The sequence below is a fragment of the Strix uralensis genome, chromosome 10 (genome assembly GCF_047716275.1).
Source record: "Strix uralensis isolate ZFMK-TIS-50842 chromosome 10, bStrUra1, whole genome shotgun sequence".
Taxonomy (NCBI): domain Eukaryota; kingdom Metazoa; phylum Chordata; class Aves; order Strigiformes; family Strigidae; genus Strix; species Strix uralensis.
In genome coordinates, this window is record NC_133981.1 from 15128960 (window position 1) to 15156723 (window position 27764).

General features: G+C 36.1%; 1 protein-coding gene across 1 annotated transcript in view; it reads left to right on the plus strand.

The window, feature by feature from the left end:
• Positions 1-670: 670 nt before the first annotated feature.
• IL17RD (interleukin 17 receptor D) overlaps positions 671-27764 on the plus strand; it is a 28353-nt gene continuing 1259 nt past the window's right edge. Inside the window, exons 1-12 of the mRNA XM_074879331.1 lie at positions 671-722; positions 4017-4142; positions 8860-8978; positions 9431-9551; positions 10558-10602; positions 10700-10851; positions 11510-11575; positions 12084-12138; positions 12996-13106; positions 14770-14954; positions 17581-18517; positions 20747-22683. Of these exons, the coding sequence (XP_074735432.1) occupies positions 8931-8978; positions 9431-9551; positions 10558-10602; positions 10700-10851; positions 11510-11575; positions 12084-12138; positions 12996-13106; positions 14770-14954; positions 17581-18517; positions 20747-20862 (1836 nt within the window). The 5' untranslated portion in view covers positions 671-722; positions 4017-4142; positions 8860-8930 and the 3' untranslated portion in view covers positions 20863-22683. The remainder of the gene's footprint in view (positions 723-4016; positions 4143-8859; positions 8979-9430; positions 9552-10557; positions 10603-10699; positions 10852-11509; positions 11576-12083; positions 12139-12995; positions 13107-14769; positions 14955-17580; positions 18518-20746; positions 22684-27764) is intronic.

The following is a 27764-nucleotide window of genomic DNA, read 5'->3' on the forward strand; positions in this document are numbered from 1 at the left end:
TCTTTAATCAGTTCTTCTGCTGTGTTGCTCCTACTTTTAATTTCTTCCTGAAAATGACGTTCACCAAGAAAACAGAGCTGAAGTGCTATGACCGCAGTGCTTAGCAGTGACATACCTTCTGTCTGATTGAACTTCTGATACTCTTTCGTGATGGTGGAATAGAGATCAGCTGCTTCAGACTGATATTCTCTCTTCTCTTCTCTTACACTGTGTTTGTCTGGGAGAAACCAATTTGATTTGTCATTAAACCTTGATTAAAGATGTGGGTTTTGTATGGGCACGATTAACCTAAATGGTGGAAATTGAAAACATCACAACTTTATTTCAAAAATAGGGTTCTGTGATTCACATCTACTGGGCAAGTCATACTATGTAAGTCACAATTTCATGTCTTCATGCAAATATTATATTCAGACTTTGATTTCTCCTTGTTTTCACTTCTCTGAGTATTACATTGGTTAAGTTGATGATAGGTGAGTAAACGCAGATGTATGCAATCTGTTTTTTCATTGCCTGTGTTCAGATGGATGGATAGGGTGCCCAAACAGAAGGAAAAAAATCATGAGTTCTGTCATTGTCCAACAAACTATTTTCGAAGTAAAAATCTATGTAAATTGAAAGTAGCTTGCTTTATTCAAATTATTTTCTTGATATTTCTCTACAGGGACTGTCATCAGTCACCAAGAACAATGGGCTACTCAATATCACCTTTAAATATGACAGTAAGTTGAAAATTTGCACTATATTCACAAAAATCAAGGACTCCATCACAGTTGTCAATATATAGCAGCATGTCTCTTAAATGTCTCTAAGAATAACATGAGCTCTTTAATACTGACATAATTTTAACAGCTAGATTTGTTTCTGCTGGGTATGTTAGATCTTCTCCTTTCTCTGTTTCACTGATAATAAAAGGATCTAACAGCTTGTAGTAGTTTCACTTTCAGATTAGCCTACATCATCTGCCCAGTATTTGCCTGGAAAATTATAGAGAATGGTTTTATTCTGTGAATGAATGTAGTCATTGAAGGGTTTGTTACAGACAAAGTCACAGGAAAGGATTATTTCAAGCTTTATACATCTTTTCTCTGATGTGTAATTTTGGGGAAAGTAGTGTGAAGTGTGTCTCATGGTAGAAACTGTGTAGTTGGTATTTGTATATGGGGAATATATCCTTTGCAAGGATTAATATTGAAGATGAATGGCATCTCTTCATCTGGTTGAAGTAGTTGGAACTTCTAATTAGCTATGGTGTTAAAGGACCAGGTTAGTGGCAAACTGCTGTCTACATTTTCAGTGAAGACAGGTGGTTTTAGTACTCTAGCAGATGTGGTCTTGCAGCTAAACTAAGAGAGTAGTCTCTAGCATGATAACTCTAATAAGCAGGTTGTATCAATAATACTTCAACCCCTTCAAACATCTGCTAAATGGCTATATTTTATTGTTTTCATTTTTTAAAGGTTTTTGTCATCCGTGTTGTCTAGTCAGAAAAGTATGACTATTGACTACGTTGGGAATTTATCATCAAGAGTAGGTCCTAATTTACAGCAGTAATGTTTGTATTAATACCAGTGCAAGTCACAGGTGGCTTTTTTGCCTACCCAAAGCATTTAACTCGGGTGCTGAATGTGGGTAAAATTTTACCATTGAGAGAATGTATCAGGAAACCTAACAATAGTGCTTTTGTTTCATTCTGATCATCCTTTTGTTCTTCTATTTTTATGTTAATTTCTGAATTTTTAATCCTTCGCTGTGACTTTTTAAAAAAATCTAATTTGATGTTAATATTTAAAATGAGCAAAATTTAAGTATGTTGGATTGTACAAGAGGTAAGTGGTTACTTCAAAAAGTTACTGTTTTAATCTACATAAAACCAGGAAATAATATCAGTCAGAACAGAGATCCCCATGTTTAGTTAACACAGTGGAGTCTGTTTAAGTCCCAGTATCTGTCATGTTTTTTCCATTAATTCTGGCACCAGGAACTGTGTTTAACCAATGACAAGTGTTAATTCAAAATTCTGCTGGCACCGTATACTTCCTGGACAAAGGAGTTATTTGAATTCTGCAGTACTAGGAAAAGAGTTCCCTGATAGCAAGACTAAACAGTTCATATAACATAGAAATGCATACTTATCATGAATAAGCTACCACAAAAGAGAATTTGGCTTGATGGCTGCGATTTAAAGGTTCTTACTTTGCCACACAGCAACACTAGCAAACTGTGGTGTATGTTGTTAAATTAGTTGCTTAGATTATTTATTCAGGTGGAAAACAAATGTTTATATGTTTTAGTATTTCACTTGTATTCAAGTAAAAGAAGTGGTTTCCTGAAAAAGTGCAATTTTTTCCTGCTGTTTTCTTCTTAAATCCGTTGTTCTTTAAAAATGTAAATCAGTGACTCACAGTCAAACTTCAGACATTTGTGCTATATTCCATTTTGGCAAATTGTCATTTGACCATAAAATTTTAGTAACTAGGATCCAAAATCTTGGGCTTGCTATTAATTAGATCCAGACCTAGCAAAAAACTGTTACTTCAAACTTTCCATTGAAAGAGATACTCTATTCTCCTAAAGAGGAAGTTCATGCTGTCATTGACTTCACTCGTAGCAACAGAATTCTACAAACAGCAAAGTACCAACTCAACTGCCCAGCTTGTGTAAAAGGCAATGTTGTACAAACTGTTCTGTTCTTATTTGCGTGGCAGTTACATAAAAGACCCCTTGCCATTGTTATTCATAGTAAAAAGCCATTTTCCAAAACTGCTTTTCAGTTAATAATTTTACTTTCCTTGCCTTTAAGATCACACCTCTGAATTAAATTTTAATTTCCTGCATTGGCTTATCATAACACTTGATTTTTAATGTTTTATTGCTACTGACTCTGTATACACAAATATATAGCATAGAGATTATCTCAGTTTTTTAGAATTAATCATCAATCAGTAATGCATAGTCTACTAGTCAACTTCTTCTGGATTTTGTTGGCTTCACTGGTTCAAAAGCAGAATGTGCATCCACGTCTTCATGTATACTGTGCTCCAGAACTATTGCATTCTATGGCCAATACTTCTTTTCCTGCCACAAAATATGAGCCTAAACATTGTAAGGCTTTAGAAGTAATAAAATTTGGGGCTGTTTTCTTGTTTTCAATGCATAAAGACATGGTCAAGTTCAACAACAAAGTCAAGAATGTTTTTCTTTTATTTTCTTAATGAAAGCTGAGGTTTTCTATAATCACATGTTTGCAGAGCTGTAACTTTAGGGAATATACTGTATTTTGCGAGCATAACAAGACAAAACCAGTTCTGACCAGATCCAGTGGCAGGAAAATGGTCTATAGGGATGTGGCTACTGAATGGGTGACAGAGATGAGATGGATTTACGCAGCAGGTTCTTTGTGGTCAGGATCAAGCACTATCGTGGTTAAAAAGCAGTTCTTGTGCCAGTTCTAAAGCTTCCCATTGTTCATTGTTCTCATATGTGCCTGATCATTGACCAACATTCTCTTGCTCGAAGCACTGTACATGCACAAAATTAATGTCAGTCCTCATATTCTTTTGAGTAATTAGTGAGGAAAAGTTGTTCTCTTGTGGGAGATCCAACACGTGTTATTTTTACTCTTAGTGTGGTACAGGCTACACTGGTGTTATAAACTGGTAATTTCCTTTGGAGTCCTGTGAACTAGGGTTTTGCAACTGGTGAAGGTGGTTGTGCTCAATGATTTGTAAAGTTTTGTGTTTTTCAGTGTCCTGAGACAAAAGCTTCATCTAGATTGCAGTACTTATTTTTATAGAATAAATAGTGCACGTGTACTTTTACCTTGCTCAATCTTGAAGAAATTAGGAAATTAACTTAATTCTTCATTTATATGGAAAGATGCAGATCATGTTGGAAACTGATCTTGAATAGATTTTTAGGTGCTGTTGGCAGATTATGATTTACTTGCTCTGTTATGGCACAAGAATATCAGCTAGAATGTTTTTCTTAAAATGTGTATTTCTCCATACTTTTAGACTGCACGCCTTACCTGAATTCAGTGGGAAAACACGTGATTGGAGATGTGCAGAATATAACTATCAGTCAATATGCATGTTATGAACAGGTTGCGGTGACAATACTTTGGACAGCAAATGCCATCGGTAAGTAGTAAAGGGAAATGGACTCATTCATCATGTCTTCAGTAATACCTTCTTGCTGATTGGTATTAAGTAAAAAAATTATGCTTGGAATCATTGAAGCAAACTGATTAAGAAGAAAGAAATTCTTAACAGCTTTGCAAAGTTGTTATTTTTACTAGCTCACTTGAAATACCCTTAAAACTAGGATGCTTTCTGTAGCCATATGCTGCTTTTTACTATTTCAGTTTGCTGAATATTTCCTGCTGTTTGGAACTGTGCAATAACCCTGATTTCATTCTTTGCCCTAAGGCACTGGTGCATTTCAGTGGCATTGATTGAGTTTAATTGCTGATACACTTAAAGATTCTTTAGGTTGCAGATTGTTTTACAGGTGGAAAACATTATTTAATCATAGCTATACAAACTTCAATGTGTTTCCTTGTCAGGTCTCATCACTAAGAATATTCCTCAATCACTTAAATGTCACGGAAAGTACCTTGTTGCCCGCTAGAGCAGTAATCTCCAAAGTGTGGGGAGTGTAAGATCATAGAATCAGAGAATGGTTTGGGTTGGAAGGGACCTTAAAGATCATCTAGTTCCAACCCCCCTGCCATGGGCAGGGACACCTTTTACTAGACTGGGTTGCTCAAAGCCTCATACAACTTGGCCTTGAACACTTGAAGATGATCCACTGGGGCATGTGAAGAAAATTTTAGAACACCTATTTACATATTTTTAGATCGTGAAAAGAAAAACTAAGCTATACTAGTATTTAATATATGGATTAACACTGGCACCCTAACTTGGTCTCTGTGTCAGATGTTCATGTTTGATGTGCAGTACGTGAGGTATCCTGAAGGAAGAATGGATGTTCTACAATGTGGAGGGTTTCACAGTGGCACCCTCAGTCTCCATTCTCTTTCAGCATATTGCAACCTATAGCAGTGTATGTGCGCCAGGTTAACTGGATTTACTGATTATATTATCTAGTTTTAATTAAACTGACTATCATGAAATTGACAAGTGGTTTAAGATAATTGGAGACAATACTAATAATGCGAGCACGTGCAAACAACAAGAAAATAGTAGAGCTGACAGTTCCCCTACTCCTAGTGCAGGCTCTTCATCAGCCACATTAGAAGGTAAAAACAATGACTACCTAATCAGTTCTGATAATAAGTTGGCCAAAATTGTCAAGACTATTTGAAATACAGATTTACACCTACCATTGTTAAGAATGAACCTTGCCCTGAGCATATAGTGTGCCTTAAGATATTAGCTAATACTGTGAAGCCGTCATGATTAGCAAGACATTTGAAGACTAAGCATGCAGAACATAAAGACAAACCTCTACAATTTTTTCAGTGATGTTTGAAGCCATGTGATACTCAATAAAGTACAAAATTTCACTAAACTTAATGATAAATCTTTAGAAGCCTCCTTTTGTGAAATACCTTTTGAGGTTTCCTACTCAGTAGTGAAAAGCAAAAAGCCAAATACCACTGAGGAAACAGTTGTTATTCCCGCCACGGTAAATTGGCTGAAATAATACAGGGAAATACTGGAATGAAAAAAAGGATGCTGGCATAAGTTTTCAGAGATAGCACCACAAGTGAAATTTGGTCATTGCATCATTCATAGGGGAACTCTTGCAACAATGACATTGGAGCCAGAAGTGCATGTGATGTCATCTGTGTGGTTAGTTTTTATAAAAACAAGACTTTCAAATAGTAGAATCTTTACAATACTTTGTAAGGAGATGGGCAGTGACCATGAAAATATTTTGTGCCACACAGAGGTTCACTGGTTATCTTGTGGCAAAGTGCTTAAGAGTTGTCAAACCCAAATCTTTGAGTTAAGCATTCTTCTTTCACAAAAAGACACTTCCAAATTTGCTGACCTTTTCTGTGATGACAAGTGACTGTCAGTAGTATGCTACCTAGTAGATACTTAAAAAAACCCCACCAAACCAAAAGCACAGTTAATATGCCTCTTCAAGGTAAAGGTGACATTTTAAAGATGAGTGAGAAAGTAACTGCTTTTCAGAAGAAACTCATGCTGTGGAAAGAGCATTTTGAAAACAGATGTTTGGAAAGGTTTCCTTTGTTATGTGATTTTGTTGCTGAAAATGATGCCAGCTTCTTACCTACAAAAACTCTCATATTTTACACTTAAAAAATTAGAAAACAGAATTTCCTAGCCTGTTTAAAAATCTTCAGAATGCAGAGTTTCAGTGGGTTTTGAACCCATTTGTTAAATATGTAAAAATGCAACACATTCTGATTAGTTTGCAAGAACAACTGACATCAGGGAAGATAAAAATTTACTAGCCAAAATGCAAGAAAAACCTTTGCATAATTAGAGAATGGAAGTAAAAAATTAGTATCATGATTTAGGAAATGCAGCCAATGATGCACTTCCTTCATTTGGACCTGTGTATCTTTGTTATTTTTTCAGCTATGACAGCCGTTAAAACCAAGTAATGAAATAAACTGAACTCAGAACCAGACCTTCAAATTGCCATACCACAGAGTGTTAAACCAAGATTTAAAAAAACAGTGAAGCATATTCAATCACATAACACTCACTCAAAAATATTATTAACAGTTTTAAGTGGGAACAAAAAATTTTTTGTATCATTAGTAAAATAAAAACTTTTTTTATTAATTTTAGTCTATCTCATGCTTTTTAAATGGTTTTTTGCATATATTTTATAATGTACATAATATATTAGCACAGTAGTACATATTTGTATTTTATAAATATACTGATGGTTTGTGCTCAAAATTTTTTTGTTGGTAGGAGTGCATGATCAACAAAATGGGGACTAGTGCACTATAGTGCACTCTCTCTTTACCAACACCTGCCCATCATTTCTTTTTCTTCACACTAATTAAGGTCCTAAATAGAGTAACTTAATGCAAACTCATTTTTCTTAATCGCCAGTGTTTAGCAAATGAAAGAGGTGGGGTTTCCCTCTTGAATGTTTTTAATACTTCATTAAAGAATGTTAACTGCAAAGGTGCTTTTCCATATCAATGAAATAATTAGAGTTAAGCATAACACAGTTTTCAAAATTAAAACAGGATTTTTTTTTTATGTTATTTTTCTTATACAGCAGAGTCTCAACTTGATATTTCATGGTTCATACTCCTTCAAAAATCTTTTAAATGAGGTTTTTCTTATGATTTAGTAACAGCTGGAAGTTCCCATTTATGTGGTAGGATTGCAACCTAAATGATGAGATATGACTAATAATGCAAATGTGTATTTATTAAACTTGATATAAATTTTTTAGCCTAGTCCTGCATTTATTAAATCAAACATTTTTAGATCAGAAAAATTGTAATTTTTTTGTGGCCTCCCAGTGTTAAATCATGCTTTCATCATTTGTTTGATTAAAAATAATGATTAATTTCTGGGGTTTAAAAGAGTATATGAAAATTACACTTAATTCTGAAAAACTGTGCAGTTGAAAGCATTTGGTAATCTTCAGCTGCAGACTGGATGAATCAAACCTCTATGGGAAACAAAGCTTGGTGTTCTTTCTTGTAATGATCAGAGGTTAATCCTTAGGAAAGTGTGAGGACAGAACTGCCGTTGAAACATCTTGGGTAACATGGAGACTGGACACTTTCTCTTTCATGGTCTTCATGTAAGCACAAATAGTGCTTTTGTTCCATGGAATATTAAGAACACATTGGGCAACTCATGGTCTCGATCTTCTACAAAATTATAAAACGTTAAAAAAAAACCAGAAACCCAGGAAAACTAGTGCAACAGAGGAGGTCCATGGAAAATCATACGTTTAGGATTTTTTTTTTTTAATTTGACAAGCATAGCATAAACTTAATCCATTTTTATTTATGCAACATTTAGCTTACAAAGGCTGTGGCTGTGTCTTTGATAAATGTGTATTCTGCCGTATGTAATGCTGTTGAAAAGATGTAATTAGATGGAGTAGTGGTAGTTAGCCTTGAAGAACTATGCAGTGACTTTGATACCTGAGCCACAAAGCTATCACAGGGTAACACTGGCATTTTCCTGTGACATTTGCATCACCATGACTCAGTTTGGTCATGTAATGAAGTAATTCCACGATAAGAACATTGCAAAGAAATGGAAAGACACTGCTGAGAGTTAGGTGTGTTAGAGTACCTTGAAAAAAATGCATGTAGTTCTGGCATCAGTTATAAATAACTGGAAGTATTCACACACTGGAATAAATTCCATTCCATTTAAATCAAGTTTTCTGTTATCCCATGCTATACTAGAACTAAAGAAGTTGTAACAACCGCTATCGCTTTAATCTGGTAGTCTCAGAAATGATAGAAAGATGTTATAAAGGAGTATTTTTATAATTTGCTAGCAAAATGTTATATTTCATTGCTAACAATGGAAATGTGAAGTTACTATAAAGTATTCCTGAGGGTGATGAAGGTAATGATAACTTATATTGCAGTGATAATTTGGAAGCCCCACCTTAGATGTGGGCCCCTCTGCTTTAAGCATTACACAAGTATGTAGTAATCGCAGCCTTTGCCAGAGATGGAATTCTGAATAGGTAAGATAGAAAATGTGGGAAGAACTGACATACAAAACAGGTATTAAAAGACAGATATATTTCATATGAGTGGTAAGTTTTATTTTTAAAGGCAAATGAAATAAAATTACATAAAATACCACATTATGCATTTTGAAATACTAGTCTTCTATTTAAATGCCCTGCTGTTTGCAGGGATTGAATACCTGAAAGGATTTCGAGTAATACTTGAGGAGTTAAAATCAGAGGGAAGACAATGCCAGCAGATGGTTTTAAAAGATCCAAAGCAGCTCAGCCCCAGTTTTAAACGAACAGTAAGTGCTTTGTTTCAAGAAAAGTTTCATTGTTGCTTTATTGTGTGAGTAGCCTTGAAAGTGCTTATATGCTGCCTATAAATCTAAGTATATCTCTATCTAAATATATACAGGATATGCTGTTTACTAGGATGCAGCTTGCTTCCTAAAAGTATTCTTTAAGCTAATGATAGTTGTTGCTCTAGAGGCAGATCTGGTCCCCTTCTATAGAAGCTTTCCTGAAGCTGGAAACTGTCATTTGGGTGATGCAGGAGTATGGGTGCACATCTGTAGTAGCCCACATCCAACTCTGTATTGAGATTCCTCATATCAATGTGTAATGGAGGGGTAGATAAAGGGGTTTTAGTGTATTGATTTCTGCTTATGTTTGCAAAACTGTGGGTTTGTTTTGAAAGATACTTTTAGTTATAGTAGTTGACTTTAAAACGTGCTGCAATCTTGTATTTTTGTAGGGAATGGAATCCCAGTCCTTTGTAAATCTGAAGTTTGAAACAGATTACTTTGTAAAGATTGTTCCTTTTCCTTCCATTAAAAATGAAAGTAATTATCACCCATTTTTCTTCCGAACTAGACGTAAGTATTGCATATCATCTCTTCACAAATGGGTGTTGTCATGTCCCCCCCCCACCCCTGGCGCTTTAGTTTTCATAACAAAGTAGTAGTTCACAACAGTGTAGTAGCTGATGATGAGTCTGGGTTAAGATAGTTACTGACGTAGTCTTTGAAGGAAGATCTGGGTGTTAAGTGGAAAGAATTTGAATGCTACAGATAAATCTGTGGTGTATGGTAATACATGTTAGGCAACCACCGAAAGAAAAGTCTCAGGTAGGCCTGAGATTATTTCAGGTTTGCCTACAGCAGGATTACTCCTGTGGTTCTTGGGAACATTTGTCTCATGAAGACGGTTTGCTCCTCCTCCTCTCTGGACATTATGGTTGGGTTTTTTTTGAGATTCCAGTTTCAAAAACAGATATCTAGAGATAGGTATAGATGAGTACATATAAAATTAGATAGCAACAAATCAAGTTGAATTTCTCAAAATTACTTAGCAATTCTCACTGGAGTTAGAGAAAACAAACTTGAATAAGCTCCTCAGTGCTTAAATAGTATGATGAGAAACTGCAAGTACCCTTTGGGTTGATATTTGTCCTGCTTAGGGTTTTTTTGTCCTATAAAACTTTCTTAAAATATTTTCAAGTTGGCCTGTTGATGCAGACTTCAGTAACACTTGTCTTTAAGTATGCTGAGCATTATTACATTTACTCTGAGTAAATGTATTTCAGGCTAGTTTCAACTTCCTCTCCTGCTGTACTCTGCCTAGTGCTATCCCTTTTGTCTCGCTAAGGGATGCTGTTTTCAAATTATTGAACCTGTGTTTCTCATATAAAGATGAGAAGGGACTTAAAATCATAACAAAGAAGCTAAGATTGCAAAATGTATTTACTCCATGCATATTAGGGACTGGGAAAGAAATGGGGGTATTGTATTCAAAACTGTGAACTCCCTTCTTTTGTCCTCTTGTTTAAATATCATAGCATTTTGATGCTGTATCATTAATAATTTTTCTATGTATTTGTAGCATGTGAATTGTTGCTACAGCCAGAAAACCTTGTCTGCAAACCTTGTAAGTAAAATGTGATATTTTCTGTATATTCATCTTACAAAAAGTTACTGTACTTGAAGAGTCACTTTTTCCAATTCATGAATATCTCCTCTGACAGACTGGAAGCCAAGGAATCTGAATGTTACCCAGCAGGGTTTTAACATGCAAGTGTCCTTTGATCATGCACCTCACAACTTTGGGTTTAGGTACTACTTTCTTCACTACAAACTTAAGCATGAAGGGCCATTTAAGCAAAAGACCTGCAAACAGGTATGTCCCTGAGTTTTGCAACTCTTAAAAGCACAAAGCCTATTAACTTAGATGTTCATTCTAAGGCTTTATAGAAACTTTTAAGACTTAATATACTACCAGTTTTAAAATTCTTAAACTATTTATGTAAATGGTACTATTTATGTAAATAATAATTGTATTGTGATAGCACTCATCAGTCAAAACCAGGCTTGAGGGACTCCATTGGAGCTACATAGTATAAGCAAATGGGAAGGGACTGTTCTCTCTCTTGAAGACCCTACAACTAATTAACTTCAAACTGCAGTTTTATTATGTTTCTTATACATATTATTTCCTGTGTTATTTTCCTTAGCTTTGCTTAGTATTCAGTGGCAAGTTTGTTCTCAGTGATCAACCTTTCATCCTAAGTCTCTGAAAGCTTGAGAGCTTCAGGCAATAATGTAGAGTTCATGTATTAGACCAAACTTTTAGGAGTTTTTTTTTATAATTATATTTTAGTTCTGCAAGCAGAGGATTGTAGTCCTTGCATATTTGAATGGAGAGGCTTAGTTTTGCTGGTTTAAGGTGTCTTAATACAGGAGGGCACTGTATATTTCTAAATCAATATGAATGTATTTTTTATTTGGTTTTAAAAGTATGTGAATGGCTTGCAAAGTATTCTCTTTCTTTGATGTAGGAGCAAAACACAGATACTACAAGTTGTATTCTTCAGAATGTATCTCCAGGGGATTATATAATTGAGGTAATACTTAAAAACAGTCATTTTGTACAACAGCTAAATGGAGAAATTAACTGAAATTAAAGTATTTCAAGTCACACTGATAAAATTGAACTTCAGACATCCCTACTGAAGTATCTTGGGCAAATAAAGGTTTTTAGGCAGATTGTTCTTGGCCTTCTTATACCTTTGCTTCCCTGAGTACATAGCAGTTTCATCTGTGCCTTCAAGTAAAGTTGTGCATAATTCTTGTAGTTTGGTCGGTTTTTACTGTACTTAAAAGCTGTGTTATTTCTCTTGTATTTCTCTTGTCATCATCACTTGATGACAGTGAACTCTGAAAAGTTAATATTACAACATTAAACTATGTACCAACAAAGACAAATGATTTCACTGATTACTAATTTGAGGTGCTCTTTAAGTTTTTGAACAGTAAGTTTCTTCACATTTGATCATGAAAACAGTTATAGTTATTTACATGTTGCAGAAAATAAACTTCCACAAAATAAAATTCAACTTTTACTTTTCAAAGCTGGTTGATGATACTAATACAACAAGGAAAACAATGCACTATGCACTAAAACCAGGTATGAATTTTGTTTTTTAAACAGTATATAGTATTTACCTTATTAATTTACATTCAGTTTTAATTATGTTGAAAATAAATCTTGATTTTACCCATGTCTGTTTGCCATAATCAAGACTACTGAGGCAGCTGGGCAGTGATTTTTCTGACCAAATGAAAAAAGAGTAGACATGCACACTTGTATATACACATCTTCATCTCTGTACATTTATATTTAGTACAGTTTAGATCAATATATCATTGGAAATCATTGTGGGAAAGTCACTTTTGTTGTATATATGGATATGAAGAATCATAGCCTGTATCTTAGTTGCATACTACTGATGCATGCAGTAGTGTGGAATAATGTAATGAAACCGTGAGAGTAGCCTAAACACATTACCTGCCTATGTTCTTCAGCCCTGAAATCAAATCAAGCAGTCTGGAAAACCTGTCGGGTGACTGTTTAACATGTCTATGGATCAGACCAGTTATTGAGAAGGATATTCTGTGCAGGAAGACAGTCCTTTCAAAGTGGTGGTGGCTAGTTCAGCACTCTGGAACAAAAATCTGTCAGATCCAAATGACTATTACGTATCTTATTAAAACTATACTTCATGTAAAGCTCTTCTCATGGTGGGAGGTATGAATTGTCACGCAGCATGTGTTAATTATGTTAGTTACTCTAATGCTGCGGTGATAGGGGCAATCAGTATAAAACTGATTTAAAATGGAGCAGAACATGATGTTTGATTCTACTGTATATTTAAGAATTACCTAAAACACTGCTGCAGTGTTACATTCCCAGTGTGAAGATTTGATTAGGTAAGTATAATATAGCTTATTTGCATATGGCTAATTCTGCTTTATTTTTCAAAGTACATTCTCCGTGGGCTGGACCAATAAGAGCTATTGCCATTACAGTCCCTTTAGTTGTCATTTCAGCATTTGCTACGCTTTTCACAGTCATGTGCCGCAAGAAACAGCAAGGTAAGAGCGTTTATTCAATACAGAGTTCCATTTAAAGATGCACTTTTGCAACCAAAACAGTCTTAACTAGTATGTTTATTCCAGAAATACCTTTATCTGAAGAGCGAGCTTTTTCTTCTGCCCTCTCCCCTCTCTCCCCACAGCTTTTTTGTGTGTTGAAACTTTTAGCATATTCTTAATCAGTACTTGATGGTAATTTGTTGCCATGGAAAGTATTGTATCACAAATCAAGACAAATCAAGGAGAGAACAAAATTGCTGTTGGGAAATATTTTGGGTTTCAGGTTTCTTCTTATTTGTGAAAGTACTACATGACCAAGTGCAATACAAACAGATCTGTAAATTGATATATTTTAAACACTCCCTTATTTCATTCAGAAATGTCTGATTCTTTTTTTTTTTTTTAAACCAGAAGGAAAGTAAAGCCATGTGATACCAATACAGTTCTCAGCACTGTCTGGAATATTACCTGTGTCTATTATTTCAGATTTGCTCACTTTCCTGGAAGTTGCCTTTGGACTTCATCCTAAGCCATCTTCCTAAATTTACTCTTTCTAAGACTTACTTGCAGATGTTTCTCTAAATTAGATTCCATCCCTCTTTGCTGACTTCTCTCTTGTCTGTGTCCAGGAGCTGGCAAGTCACACTTGTTACATTGAGATGTTAAAACCCAATTGGCATTTTTTGTAGAATCTAGGGAATCATGCGGTTTCATGAATATGGAAAAAGAGATTACTTACCCAAACCTCACATATCTGTGTTATCCATCTGAATTTTGGCATTGAGGTATACTGCAAGTGCTATATGCCATCTGGGTTAAATCCTTTTACCTTCTGGTCTTCTGTAGCTATCCCTTTGTGCACAGCTAGCACAGTTCCAACAAAAACCACAGACAAATCACTAAGGATATGTCTACAGAGAGAGTTGTTCCAGAATAGTTATTTCTGATTAATTGTTCTAAATTAAATCCCTAGATGGATATTTGTATTTTGAAATGATCATGCTTTATTCCAAATCAACTGTAGAACTAGATTGAATTAGTCTGGTGTAAGACTGGGCTTTTATGTTCCAGCATAAACACATCTATACAAGGAAAGAAACACTAATAATTATTTGGATTTAAATTAATCATCTCTTAATTTAAATTAATGTCAACTTAATGTCCAAACATGTGTGTGTATATATATACCAGAGAGATACTGTATGATATTCTGAGGGATCTGTGTTTCTGGAGTTTAATATTCTTACCTGGCTTGTGTTGTGTTGTTTTTTTTTTTTTTAAATAAGGGACTTTGTTATATGGGAAACTCTTGATGATGATACATCTTTAAGGCTTATAGTATTTCAACAGAGAGGTGAAGACTGTTGAAGCTGGATAGAGGTGAAACAACCTCATTCTATTTATAAAATAAACCTTTCTTAAGTTTTCTGAGTTGTACAGTAATAACTGCACATTTCACTTTCAAAGTGTGTTCCACATATGTGGCAACTCATAAGCTAGATCAATAGAGTGTGTGCAACTTTTCTTTTTCAGGCTGGAAGGGAATGTCTTTTGAAAAAAGTCGTTACTGTATGCATTAGTAATGAGCCTACAAAAGTTTAAAAAAAACCCAAAACAATCCTAAGCTTTATAGTGTGAACTCTCTTTCTCTCTTCTAACTTAGAAAATATATATTCCCATCTGGATGAGGAGAGCTCAGAATCTTCAGCATATGCTGCAGGTCTCCATGCAGAAAGACTTCACCCCCGGCCAAAAGTGTTCATCTGCTATTCCAGTAAAGATTGCCAGAAACACATTAACGTCATCCAATGCTTTGCTTATTTTCTTCAGGACTTTTGTGGCTGCGAGGTAAACAGAGCTTCCTTAATTGAAACAGCACCCCCAAAACGCATGATATGTGCTTGAAAGTTAGGTATTTCAACGTCTCCTTTCCACAGAGATAACTTTATTTTTCTAAATATTGGCAATATAAATTTTCTTTTCTTAGCAAAAGGAACAGATCATAGCCCGTGTTAAAAAAAACAGAATAGTGGAAAATGTGTACTGCCTTGATTCCAGGACTTTCATTCAGCCATGTTTAGCTTGTTTCACATTAACTGCTTTTTCTATTTAGTAGGTCTTGCGTCTTTGTAGTTGGCAGCCACAAAGAGGTATTAGTGTCTACCTGATATACTTCAGTATTCCTAAAATATGTTTTATATTGTAATTTTAAAGCAGTTGAATCTACCAAAACTCCTACTCATTGAGAAAAATCTGTGTAATTAGGATTAATTTTTGACATTATGTCTTAATTTTTATTGATTTTTCCCTTCTGTTAATGCTGTAAAATCAGCATGTCTTTTTCTTGGATTTGATTTAAAACTATGAGACAAATTCAAATTGTTACTTTGAAGGACTAGGCTTAGAGTCTCAGACTGCTTTCTAAAATATAATCAATGTGGCCAGTCTTTCACTTCTCAACTGTAAAAAGGCAAGACAACTGTTAGTCTATTTTTGCTGCATTTTAATCCTGCCACCGTGATGTTAGAGGGATAAACGGGAACTGCGTTTTCCACTATACAGCAAGTCTGGCCTCTAGTGGCCAAACACAGTAACATAAGCGATGCCTCACATGTTTGGGGATGTTCACAATTGATTCGTATGTTTAAAATAGTTCAGGTAAGGTGTTTTATAAGTAACTTACTTGAGTCCCCTTTTTAGAGATGTACTTTAGCGCTGCAACACCATACCTCTCTGGAATAGTGTTAAGGTGAGCTGTTACCGCTATAACTGTGTACCATGGAACATGTGGTATCAAGCATCATTTAAGATTTATATAACAAAATATTGATAGCAACTACATACAGAAATAACACATGTTATTATTAAAGCTATGGAGTTTAATATAAAAACTGATACTCAATGCATAACAGAACAGTTGCACAAGTATTTTTCATATGGAATTGGCATGATTTCTCATAAAAGACAAAACCAGTGGCATTTAGAGGCATTTAAAATAATAACTTGACCATACTAAAAATCCTTTCTCACAGACAGGAGATCAGACAGTAGTTTGAAGAACAGAAACAAAAACAGACACAAAAGAAAATCTACCTGCATTGTACCTTTGTCAGAGTATCTCCCAAGCAGCTGTAAAATGACTTCTCTTCCCACGCACAGAATAAAACAGTTCAGTTGGAAGGAGCCTACAGTGATCATCTAGTCCAACTGCCTGACCACCTCAGGCATGATCACTTTCTTCCTGTAGCTACAGACTGTGCGGTAACAGTTTTCATGAGTCCTTGTGTTCTAGGCACCCACCTGCTGTTGGTCTTCTGACATGGCAAAGTTTTCCACTCTGTTATGGATGATATAGCAGAGCAAAAATACTTTGTTCTCTGGGAAAATGCTTGAGAGAAGACTTCATAAATAGTTTTGATGTGTGTCTATTATGAATGTTTTTTGCATCTATTTTTTTCTCTTATTCTACTCCTCATTCTTTCTTTCATGAGATAAACCACTGTCCTTCATCTTGGTGTAGACAGGCATTTCAGACCGTAGAATGTTCAGAAAATTTGACAAAGTACAAAATAAAACAACTCATGATAAAATTTTCAGAGCTTTCTTATCAGAGAAAGCTGCTGCTGGTTTGCATCCTAACTGAAAATGTTATAGGCACTACTTATGTTTGTATCTAGATATGAAAATTCTTGGTATCAGACTTCATTCATATAGAAAAGATGATAAATTAATATGGAATTCCATTACATTCAGCACATTAAGGACCCAAATATACAACAACAGTTAAATTGTTTGAGGCAGGCACAATACATGGCTTGTTGTGGATAGATGATACCTAATTTGATCACATAAGTAAATAGTAATTTACCTGGTCCAGCCACATTTTCTATTTTCTTCTTATTCCACAAAAAACATTGCTATGTACCAAATCCATAGTGGTTTTATTTTTTAAGAAACTACCTAGTTTACATTCAGCTACTTGGCTTTGCACCGTTACTTGTTGATTCCATAAATTTATACATAACATATGTATAACTGGGTATGTTTTTCTTTAATAAATAAGCAGCAAAATGGGTTCATATAGTAACTTGCATTCTTGTGGTTTTTTTTTTTTTTAAAGTCTGAAAGGTTTTCTTTTTCACCTTAGCAATTCAGCCACTTCCTTTACCCAGCAAAATATTCAGCCTGCAAGCAAAGTTTAGAATGAATGTGAGGCCTTGCTTATTTTGGTGAATAACTACTGACATAGTATTACTGATTCCAGTTTGTCCACTATCAGTGCTCTGTTAATTATTACCTATTTCTCTTTTAAAACAGCTTGCTTTTTCATCACAGACAAGCTATAGTTAAACTCATCATTAATTCTCAATTGTTGGATAAATACAAGCTGACTCACTGAGTATAACTCACTTAAATTTTACTAGCTAATATATCTAATAATGAATATCAACCAGAATGTTCTTTTATTTTCTAGGTAGCTCTAGATTTGTGGGAAGATCTAAAAATTTGTAAAGAAGGTCAGAAGGAGTGGCTTATTAAAAAAATAAATGAGTCCCAGTTTATCATCATTGTGTGTTCTAAGGGAATGAAGTACTTTGTTGAAAAGAAGAACTGGAAACACAGCGGGGTAACCAAAGATGCAGGACAAGGAGAACTCTTTCTGTTTGCTGTGTTGACTGTTGCAGAGAAGCTTCGTCAAGCAAAGCAGAATTCAAATGACCTCTGCAAGTTTATTGCAGTCTACTTTGATTACTCCTGTGAAGGAGACATCCCTGGTATTCTGGATCTAAGTACAAAATACAAACTGATGGACAATCTCCCTCAGCTGTATTCACATTTACACTCCAGAGATCTTAGTGTACAGGATTCAGAGGCATTTCCTGTTAACATTAGTAAAAGGAATTATTTCAGGAGCAAATCTGGGAGGTCCCTTTATGTTGCCATTTGCAATATGCATCAGTTCATTGATCAGGAACCAGATTGGTTTGAGAAACAATTTATTCCCTTCCCTCCACCTTCTTTGCATTACTCAGAGCCTGTCATGGAAAAATTTGATTCGGGCTTGGTTTTAAACGACTTAGTGAATAAACAGGTGATGGATAGTGATTTTTACCTGAAAACAGATGTAAATATTATTTCAGCGGGGAATTCAGACTCTCATTGTATAATTCAGCACTTAAACCTTGGAGAAGATATAGAAACTCAGGACATTCAAGGTGGTGGCAGCTCTGTTCTTCAGCCATTGTTACATGTTAAAGCTTCAAATCTTAAAGATATGCCTCGAGATTCTGGAATCTATGATTCATCTGTTCCTTCATCTGAATTATCTTTACCTTTAATGGAAGGACTATTGACAGACCCAATTGAAACATCTTCCATTACAGGAAGTGTTTCTTCATCATCGGGTTTAGGTAAGATACAGCAATGTTTCAAAAATTATATTCGGTTATTGTAAGCATATTTCTACCATCTCAAAATACTTAAGATAATGTGTGAGGAGCCACATAGAAGGCTGCAGAGAAAGGTAAGCATTGTATAAAGCTGGTAAAAAAGTATAGGTTTCAGTAACTTTTGAAAAATTAATCTTTTCCTTAACTTATTGTGGGGGAGGGATTCTTAGCGAAGTAAGAGTTCACTAAAATTCTATTAATAAGTCAATTCTCATTAATTGACCTATTATTGGAGAGATGGTGTCTTTCTCCCAGGGACTCCTTCGCAGCTGGGATACTCAGCTGAGAGCTGTGTGGCTTAAGAGGGTGATACACTGAAGGCCATAAATCTAAAACTGACATCCTGTTTTGCTCCAGCACATACTAGAACCTTTAGGGATATAGTCTGTACTGTGATTAACTCAAGTTTCAGAAGTACATTTGGCTTCTCATTGGATGTGGGGCTGGGGGAATGAACAAAAGGGTTTCAGTGGAGGAATTTAAATGCTTGGAAGACACTCTCCAAAATAGATACCCTGTTTAGATGCCTACAGTTAAAAGGTGTAAATACTGCCTCAGGCTATATAAAAAGTTGATCTGACCTTACTAGTTACATACAGTACATTGAACTGGCATGACAACTACATCAGTGTGGAATGTTCCAGCAATTGTATTCATAGGATAAAACTGACATTTTCCTTAAGCAGCTACAACAGGTGAATATTGCATTTTGATGGTGCTGTGCTGTTCTGTGTTCTTGAATGAGTGTTGACAGTGGGCTACTTTGTTAGATTTTTCTCTTGGCTAAATGGATTTTATTTTTTTTTTATTCAGATAATTCAGAACTAATGTTTGATGCTAGAATTGTTGGGAGGGGAGGAGAGAATATAGATGTTGGTTTACAGATACAGCATCTATATCTATAGGCTAGGTAGTCCATAGGACAAAATAACTAAAACTTGGAAGCCTTTCAGGTGGAAAAAAAATGCAGATTTACTGATTTAATTACATAAGCCACAAATACTCTGTTATTGTTTCAAAATTAGTATTATATTCTTTAATTTCCTGCCATCTTGTAACATAGCCTTTCCTCACATTTGTGGGAAGAATTACAGATGATATCTGTAAAGGTTCTAGTGTTGGATGAAAGTAGGATGCTAGTTTAAAATGTATGGCCTCTCTTTAAGAATGCTTTACCAGTATTCCCCTCCTGATTCAATCACAGGGCTGTCAGCTGGGTGTCCCAGCTGCCAAGGAGTCACTGGAAGAAAGAGGCAGTCTTTCCAGTAATTAATTCTCAAGTCACATACCTACTTGTTAACATGTTTCAGCTGTAGAGGTTAAACATTACAGCACTAGCTGGTAAAGCTGGATCTTAACACTCATGTTCTAACATCTTAAGAAACCACAATAACTTCTGGCATTGTCCCATTCCCTGTCCTAAAGCACCACCCTGACTGACTCTAACTCTGAACTCCCCTCACCCAAATCAAGTCCTGATCAGGTGGAGGGTACAAAGGAGACAGTATCTAGAACTGAGCATCGTCTGCCTATTAGGATGCAACCCATTAAACCTTGTTACTGTCCCAGACATTCAGAATATTTATACCCCTATTATTTATAGGCCTAATAATGAGAGGAGTAGATAGATTTATTTTTTTTAGCTTTTATTCTTGCTCTAAGAGTTGGACATGTCCAGATTATTACTCTGAATTCACAGTACCATTTCTGTTCTGACTGCCTATTTTTTATCCATTACTTGGTCAGAACAGAACTGAATAGCTCTGTCATTTAGCGTCTCAAGGTAGATCTTTCCTTTATTCTTTAAATCCTAAGTCACATAATTTGTAATAATTTCTATCTTTCAGTGCAGTTCATGTGCAGACTGCTGATCTGCAAAGAAAAGATTCTCAAAGAGATCATCATATTGATGAAGTTCAAAGCAGTTTAATTTTGAGGAAGTACCAACAACCAAACCTTTACTAAGTCCATTCACTAATAAGGTCTTCTGTAAGAAGCCCTGCCTGGAGACAAAAATTATATTAATTCTTTAGATAAGGAGTTACTGAGCATGGTAGTTCAGCCTCATGAATGTATGGCATTATGATCCAGAGAGTTTTCATAAGTTTTCTTTGCATTGTTTCTAAAATGTTGACCGAATACAAAATCAATGTTTCAATTAATGCACCTCACTTTCTTTTCCTTTTATAGGGGAAGAAGAGCCTCCTGTAATCACTGCTACAAAATTCTTAGTGCCTGGAGTATGTAAAGCAGAACTTCATTGCCATTTCCATACTGACGAACTGCAGGCAATTGCTCCTTTATAATACATTACAACATTGTTATGCATTGCCACTTTATCAACAGCCTCTGTTTGTGCTTCAACTACCACACTGTCTCAGCACTAAATCTACTTGAAGGAATAATTACTCCTGAAGATCTGTTATTCCTAAGGGATTTTTTTATGGCCAGTAAACTTGAATCTGTTGGTCTTTATGTAAAGTCTTTCATGATTTGAAAAATGCAGCATGGAAAAATAGATGGGAATACATTTCAAAATTATTCCTATTACTAATTTACATGTCATGATATTACACTGTTTACAGATGCCATGATAAAAATTGACTTTTTTTTTTTTTCTAGAAATAATCTTCCAACGGGACATAAAATAGCTTGGAACATTAAGTCTTAGTAAATTTTGTAGTCCAGCCTCTGGTTTTAAGTGCTAACATACTTGATGGCAGGAGTGTTGTAGTAAATGAGAGCAGGATTTTTTTTCAGAAGCAAGATAAAATGCCAAAGGTGAGATCAGAAATTCTCCATCAGAAGAAATAATTTTGGTTTAGAAATGTTTGAGCTCCTTTCCTCACAGTCTCCTTTCTTTCCCGAATGTTAATGTGTCTCAGTATTTAATTTCAGATAAGCGTGTATCTCCCTCTTCTGTATGATTCTCCTACCTCTTATCCAAAATCTGGCTATGACTCACAAATAGTACCACACTGAGTCTGAAGTATCATTTTTATAACAGACAGAAATACAGATCCTGCATATACTGAGTGATGCCATGGAAACAAAGTTTCCCTTTTTCTTCCTGGAAGGGCTAATATAAAGAATACTTTAGAGAGATGAGGGAAGGCGGACCAAATTTTGTATTTAAGACATCATTCTGGATTTGTTCAGCCGTGAGATGAGTATGCTTTATGGGGGATTTCATATTATCCTTCAAGGACATGCTGCTGCAAAACCACCTGGGGTAAAACAAGTTAAGTGGTTAACAGGCATGAATACTTTGCTCTGTTTTGAGCCAACCAGTAAACAGAAGCCTATGAGTTTTTTTGCAGTTCACACACATTACTTAAGTGATTAAGATAGCATAATATTAATAGTGTTATATTAACAAAAAAATGCTAAAACTACAACTGGACATGTTTATCTAAAGACACAGAGCATGCATATCCTTTCTTCTGCAGTGACCAGGCAGGTATACTATCATTCAGAATATCCCTGCTGTTTCCAAAGAACAACTTTTCATAAGTAAAACCCATCTATATAACTGCAATTCTAGGCACTATAATAATAAGCATGATGACAGCAAATAGTAAAGGCTACCATATTAATGTGCCCTTGCAAATTTTGCTTATGAAACCAGATTCTGTCTCGTTTAATATGTCTTCACATTCCACTAACAGGAGGTTATTTTAGGAATACATCAAGGGAGAACTCAAAACACCTTAAATATTCTTTCAGTTTTGATAGATGAGAATTAGACATTGCTAACCGTTACATTGTATTATCCATTTTAATAGACTGAGATAGAACTATCAAACCAGTGATGATTTTGGCTGAGTAGCTTTAAAGCTCCTGGGGTTTTTTTTGCATCAGTTTATATTTAATTATTTGAATTTCCAAACAAAAGACTCTTGAAATTGTTGTCACAGATGGAGCAAGAAAGTGCTTTAACAGTTCTTTGAACAGAACCATCGATGGCAGACCTCTGTCATGCTTTGCAATTGTAATATGGAATTCTGTGATCAACTAGACGTGTCAGATTTGGAGGGCCTTGTCCATTAATGTCATGTTCCTTACTCTTCCAGTTTTCTGAATTTGAAAGAATGCTAACTGGAAAACTTCACACTCGCAATACCTAAGTAAGTTTAGGTAGTTTTATGTACATGGTGAATCATCTGCACCTTTGATGATTTTATTCTATTACTTTTTTTATGCTCTGCTTTGGGCTGTACTGAAGGCAGAATTCTTCATGTTTTCCTGTTCTTTGAAGTTGAAAAATACTTGGGTCAAATTATGCAGAATAATCTAGCAGTAAATGCTCCTCCACTAAATCCAACTATGAAGGATCTTGATTCAGTGCAATTCTTGCTGTTCTACTAGAGGAGTTTGGATTTATAAGACACAGGCAGAAAGTGTGCTGAAGAGCTGCTGTGCATAGAAATGCCAAAGCTGCAAAACATGAAGAGGAGGCAATTTCTTAGCAATTAGCTGGTAAAGGTAATGCTGCTTTCCTCTGTGGAAAGCCCTAGCTCACATACTGTTATTTTATGCTGGACTAAAGATAGGGAAGATTTCCTGGGTTCTGTTAAATTCAGTTGCGGAATTGGTGTTACTTAATGGAATTACGTTTTCATTTTGAGCCCAAAGAAAGCTTAGTTTTGAAAATGGATGAAAGCAGTTTTACAAAGAATCACTTGTCATTAATGTTTTTATTTCTTCAAAATTTGCTGTAAAATCCTGTAAATCTTATTTCTTTAATTATAAAAGGTCTATGCAGATGCCAGTCAAATCCATTGTGGGGGTGGGAGGGGGGAGGACAGTAGAATTCCTTCATTCCTTCTTAGCATAAGGTGAAAACAGCATATTGTATGTCCTCAGAAGAAAGACAATATAAGTAATTGAAAATTCAGAGTAGGACAGCCCATACTTAAAATATACAAAATTGAGAAAAGTAATACTTAATCTGATTTAGCATAGTTTTTTTACAAAGCCACAGTGCTTAAAAAAATTAGAAAAATATTGTGTATATTGAGATGCTGGAAGGACATAGTACTGAATTTGCAAGAATTCTGTATTTTCCCTCCAATGAGAATAACAGCAAAAATCCTTGTAAAAAAAATATTTTTAAAACAAATATATTAACACACGTTAGAGGTTAGCTTACTACTATTGTCAAGCATTAGTAAACTCTAAGCAGAATGTTAATGGTGAAAGAATCCCTTTGATTTCTACTAGACTCAAGCATGTGGACATTGTTTGGATGTTTTAAAATGTATTTTCTGGGAGGGTGGAAAAAGCATTGGAAAGCTGAAGGTTCAAGATATGGCAGTGTGTTCAACATTTTGAATGCTAAGTATAGTTGTTGCCATAATTTTGTACCTGTACATAAACACAACTGTTGAAAATAGAATGCAGCTGACATTTGCAGAAATAAAATTTTTATACTATAATTTAGAAGTTAAATATAAAAATAAAACTTTTTTTTCACTTTCTTTCATTGGGCTTTTCTTAGTAGTGTAAGATGACTTGGCTTAAGAGTGCAATTGTTTTATCCAAAACACTTTTTTTGGATGCAGTTATGCACACCACACAAATAACCAGACTCTCTAACAGCTATTCATACTCTACATCTGGAATTGAAACAGATATTTTGATGAGTGTTTAATATAGTCAAACAACTGTAAGAAAGTTTAATTTTCTAAAACTTACCTTGGAAGCAAGGTGATTTAGTAGCTTGGCAGGCAAAAATGCCTCGCTTACGAGATGATGGTGAAAAATGTGCTCAGTTGTATCAGGAATTGTCACTGATTGCATCCCTAACTGGAATGATATGAAAACTTTATTACGAGAACTATTTCAAGTAGAGGAAAGGGAAAAGATTTTCCAAAAAGATAGATAGAGAGATTGCTCAGAGAGGCCAAGGATTAAATCCCTGGCCTGAGCAAGATCCAAACTGGAATTTCACAACTACTGAAGGAACAAGAGCTCACCAGGCTGCTATCCAACAGCTAATAGAAGCAGTCTGACAAGCAGGTGAGAAAATAACTAACCGGACAGAAGTTTTGGAAATTTAGGCCACATGCAGAGAGAGTGCCCGCTGAGACCCATGTCTGCACAAGGAGGATCTCCACCTGCCAGATGTCCTTGACCTCACTCGCAGTGAAAGAAATGATTCTCACCTTCTCTGGGAACTGAAAGAAAAATGGAACCTGTTGGAATCAAGGTAGATGAGCACGGTCGGATTTCTGCAAACGGTATTTATGTTAATTTTCTAGTGGATATGGGGGCAACCCTGTCTTTACTGAATTTTGAAGTTCCCCAGATTTTGAAAGAAACAGTAATAGTACAGGGAGCAGTAGGGAAAGAGATAAAATACTGATCTACCCCTTTACCTGTAATTTTGGATAAGAAATTGGTTTGGGGAAGATTTGTGATCTCTCCCAATTCCCCTATTTCCCTTTTGGGATGAGACCTTTTGCAGGAATTTGGTACATTTATCTCCTTGGCTCCAACAGGGAATTGATTTTAATGGGTTCAGAAGTAATTGAATTGGGAGATCAAAATTATTTGAATGATATACCACTTGAATTGGCTGCGGTTCCCAGAGAACTTTGGAGTGCATTGGGAGATGAAGTGGGATTGTTAAAAGTGTCTGAGCCGATTGTGATAAAAACAAAAGGAGGGACTCCTTCAATTCGTCAATATCCAGTTATAAATGAGGCCATTCCTGGTATAGAAAAACAAATTGCACAGTTTTTAGAAAAAGGAATTTTGAAGGAACGTTGTAGTCCTTATGATACTCCAGTTTTACCAGTGAGTAAACATAAAGTAGACAAAGATGGAGATCCTGAATATAGATTTGTTCAAGATTTACGAGCTGTAAATGAGCATGTAATTGCTTCACATCCTGTGGTACCAGATCCTAGTCTGATTTTTTTTCACAGAATCACAGAATCATCTAGGTTGGAAAAGACCTTGAAGATCATCCAGTCCAACCATTAACCTAACACTGACAGTTCCCAACTACACCATATCCCTCAGCGCTATGTCAACGTAACTCTTAAACACCTCCAGGGATGGGGACTCCACCACTGCCCTGGGCAGCCCATTCCAATGCCCAACAACCCGTTCTGTAAAGAAATACTTCCTAATATCCAGTATAAACCTTCCCTGGTGCAATTTGAGGGCATTCCCTCTTGTGACTTTGTTAAAGAGACTCATCCCCAGCTCTCTGCAACCTCCTTTCAGGTAGTTGTAGAGGGCGATGAGGTCTCCCCTCAGCCTCCTCTTCTCCAGACTAAACACCCCCAGTTCCCTCAGCCGCTCCTCATAAGACCTGTGCTCCAGACCCTGCACCAGCTTCGTTGCCCTTCTCTGGACACGCTCGAGTCATTCAATGTCCTTTTTGTAGTGAGGGGCCCGAAACTGAACACAGGAATCGAGGTGCAGCCTCACCAGTGCCGAGTACAGGGGTAAGATCCCTTCCCTGTCCCTGCTGGCCACGCTATTTCTGATACAAGCCAGGATGCCATTGGCCTTCTTGGCCACCTGGGCACACTGCTGGCTCATGTTCAGCCGGCTGTCAATCAACACCCCCAGGTCCCTCTCTGGCAGCTCTGCAGCCACTCCTCCCCAAGCCTGCAGCGCTGCTGGGGGTTGTTGTGGCCTGAGTGCAGCACCCGGCATTTGGCCTTATTGAAACTCCTCCAGTTGGCCTTAGCCCATCGCTCCAGCCTGTCCAGATCTCTCTGCAGAGCCTCACTACCCTTGAGCAGATCAACACTCCCACCCAACTTGGTGTCATCTGCAAACTTACTGAGGGGGCACTCGATCCTCTCGTCTAGATCATCATTTTAACACAGGTTCCAGTCTGGGCACTGTATTTTACGGTGCTTGATCTTACAGGAGATTTCTTTAGCATTCCAATTGCAGAAGAAAGCAAATCAATCTTTGCCTTCACTTGGCAAGAAAAGCAGTTAACCTGGACTAGGTTACCACAAGGATTTTACTAGTTCTCCAACAGTATTTTCTCAAATTTTGAAAAATTATTTACAAGATCTGTTTTTTCCAAATAAGTCTGTTTTGAAACAATATGTTGATGATTTGTTATTAGCAAGTAAAACTAAGGATGATTGTATTGGAGATACTGAATGTCTATGTATGCCACTTGTTAAAAGGGGACACCGTGCATCTCTGTCCAAAGTACAGTTTTGCAAAGAGCAAGTGAAGTATCTTGGATTTATATTAATGCCAGGAAAATGAGAGGTAGATCCTGAAAGAATTAAGGCGATTCAGGAGATACCTAGACCAACTACTAAAAAACAGGTAAGAGGATTTTCGAGACAAGTAGGGTTTTGTCGCCCTTGGATTCCAGTGTTTAGTGAAATAGCCAGACCTTTGCATGAGGCTACCCGAAATGAGGAAGTAGAACCAATTAATTGGAGTACTGGGAGAGAAAAAGCCTTTCGTACTCTAAAAGCAGCACTTTGATCTGCCCCTGCCCTGGGACTTCCTGATTATTCAAAACCTTTTAAATTGTATTGTGATGAAAATAAAGGAACTGCAAGAGGGGTGTTAGTACAAACTTTAGGACCACATGAACGACCTATTGCCTATTTTTCTTTTACGTTAGACCCAGTGACTAAAGGAACTCCTTTTTGCATTAGAGCAATAGCAGCAGCAGCTGAAATGGTAGAAAAACCAGGACAATTTTTCTAGGACATCCACTAACTGTCTGTGTACCCCATGAAGTATAGATACTATTAAAACAATATGCAGAGAAAGCTTTATCTCCTCAAAGGGCGCACAGATATAGTTGTATTATTGGCTGATAGTTTAAAATTGGAAAGGTACAACACATTGAACCCTGCTACCCTAATGCCTTTGCCCTCTGATGGAGAAAAAGATAACTGTAACCGTGTTCAATTATTAAATGTTAGATGTAGACTTGACAATCCCTGGAATACTTGGACCAAGGGCTATGGCAGATCTAAACGGCTGGGCTTTTCAGATTTTGTTTTTGCATATGGCATTCAGATACAGGAACCAACATGGGGAGTTGGGACATGGTGCTATGATCATCAGATGTATGAAATTTATGGTAATGCAGATTGGTGCTGTTATGGATTTGATAGGCAATCAGTTTACTTTTAAATTTAGGATTGTGATTCATAATGTGATGGGGGGGACCACAACTAAATTACTCTTTTTGGACTAATGT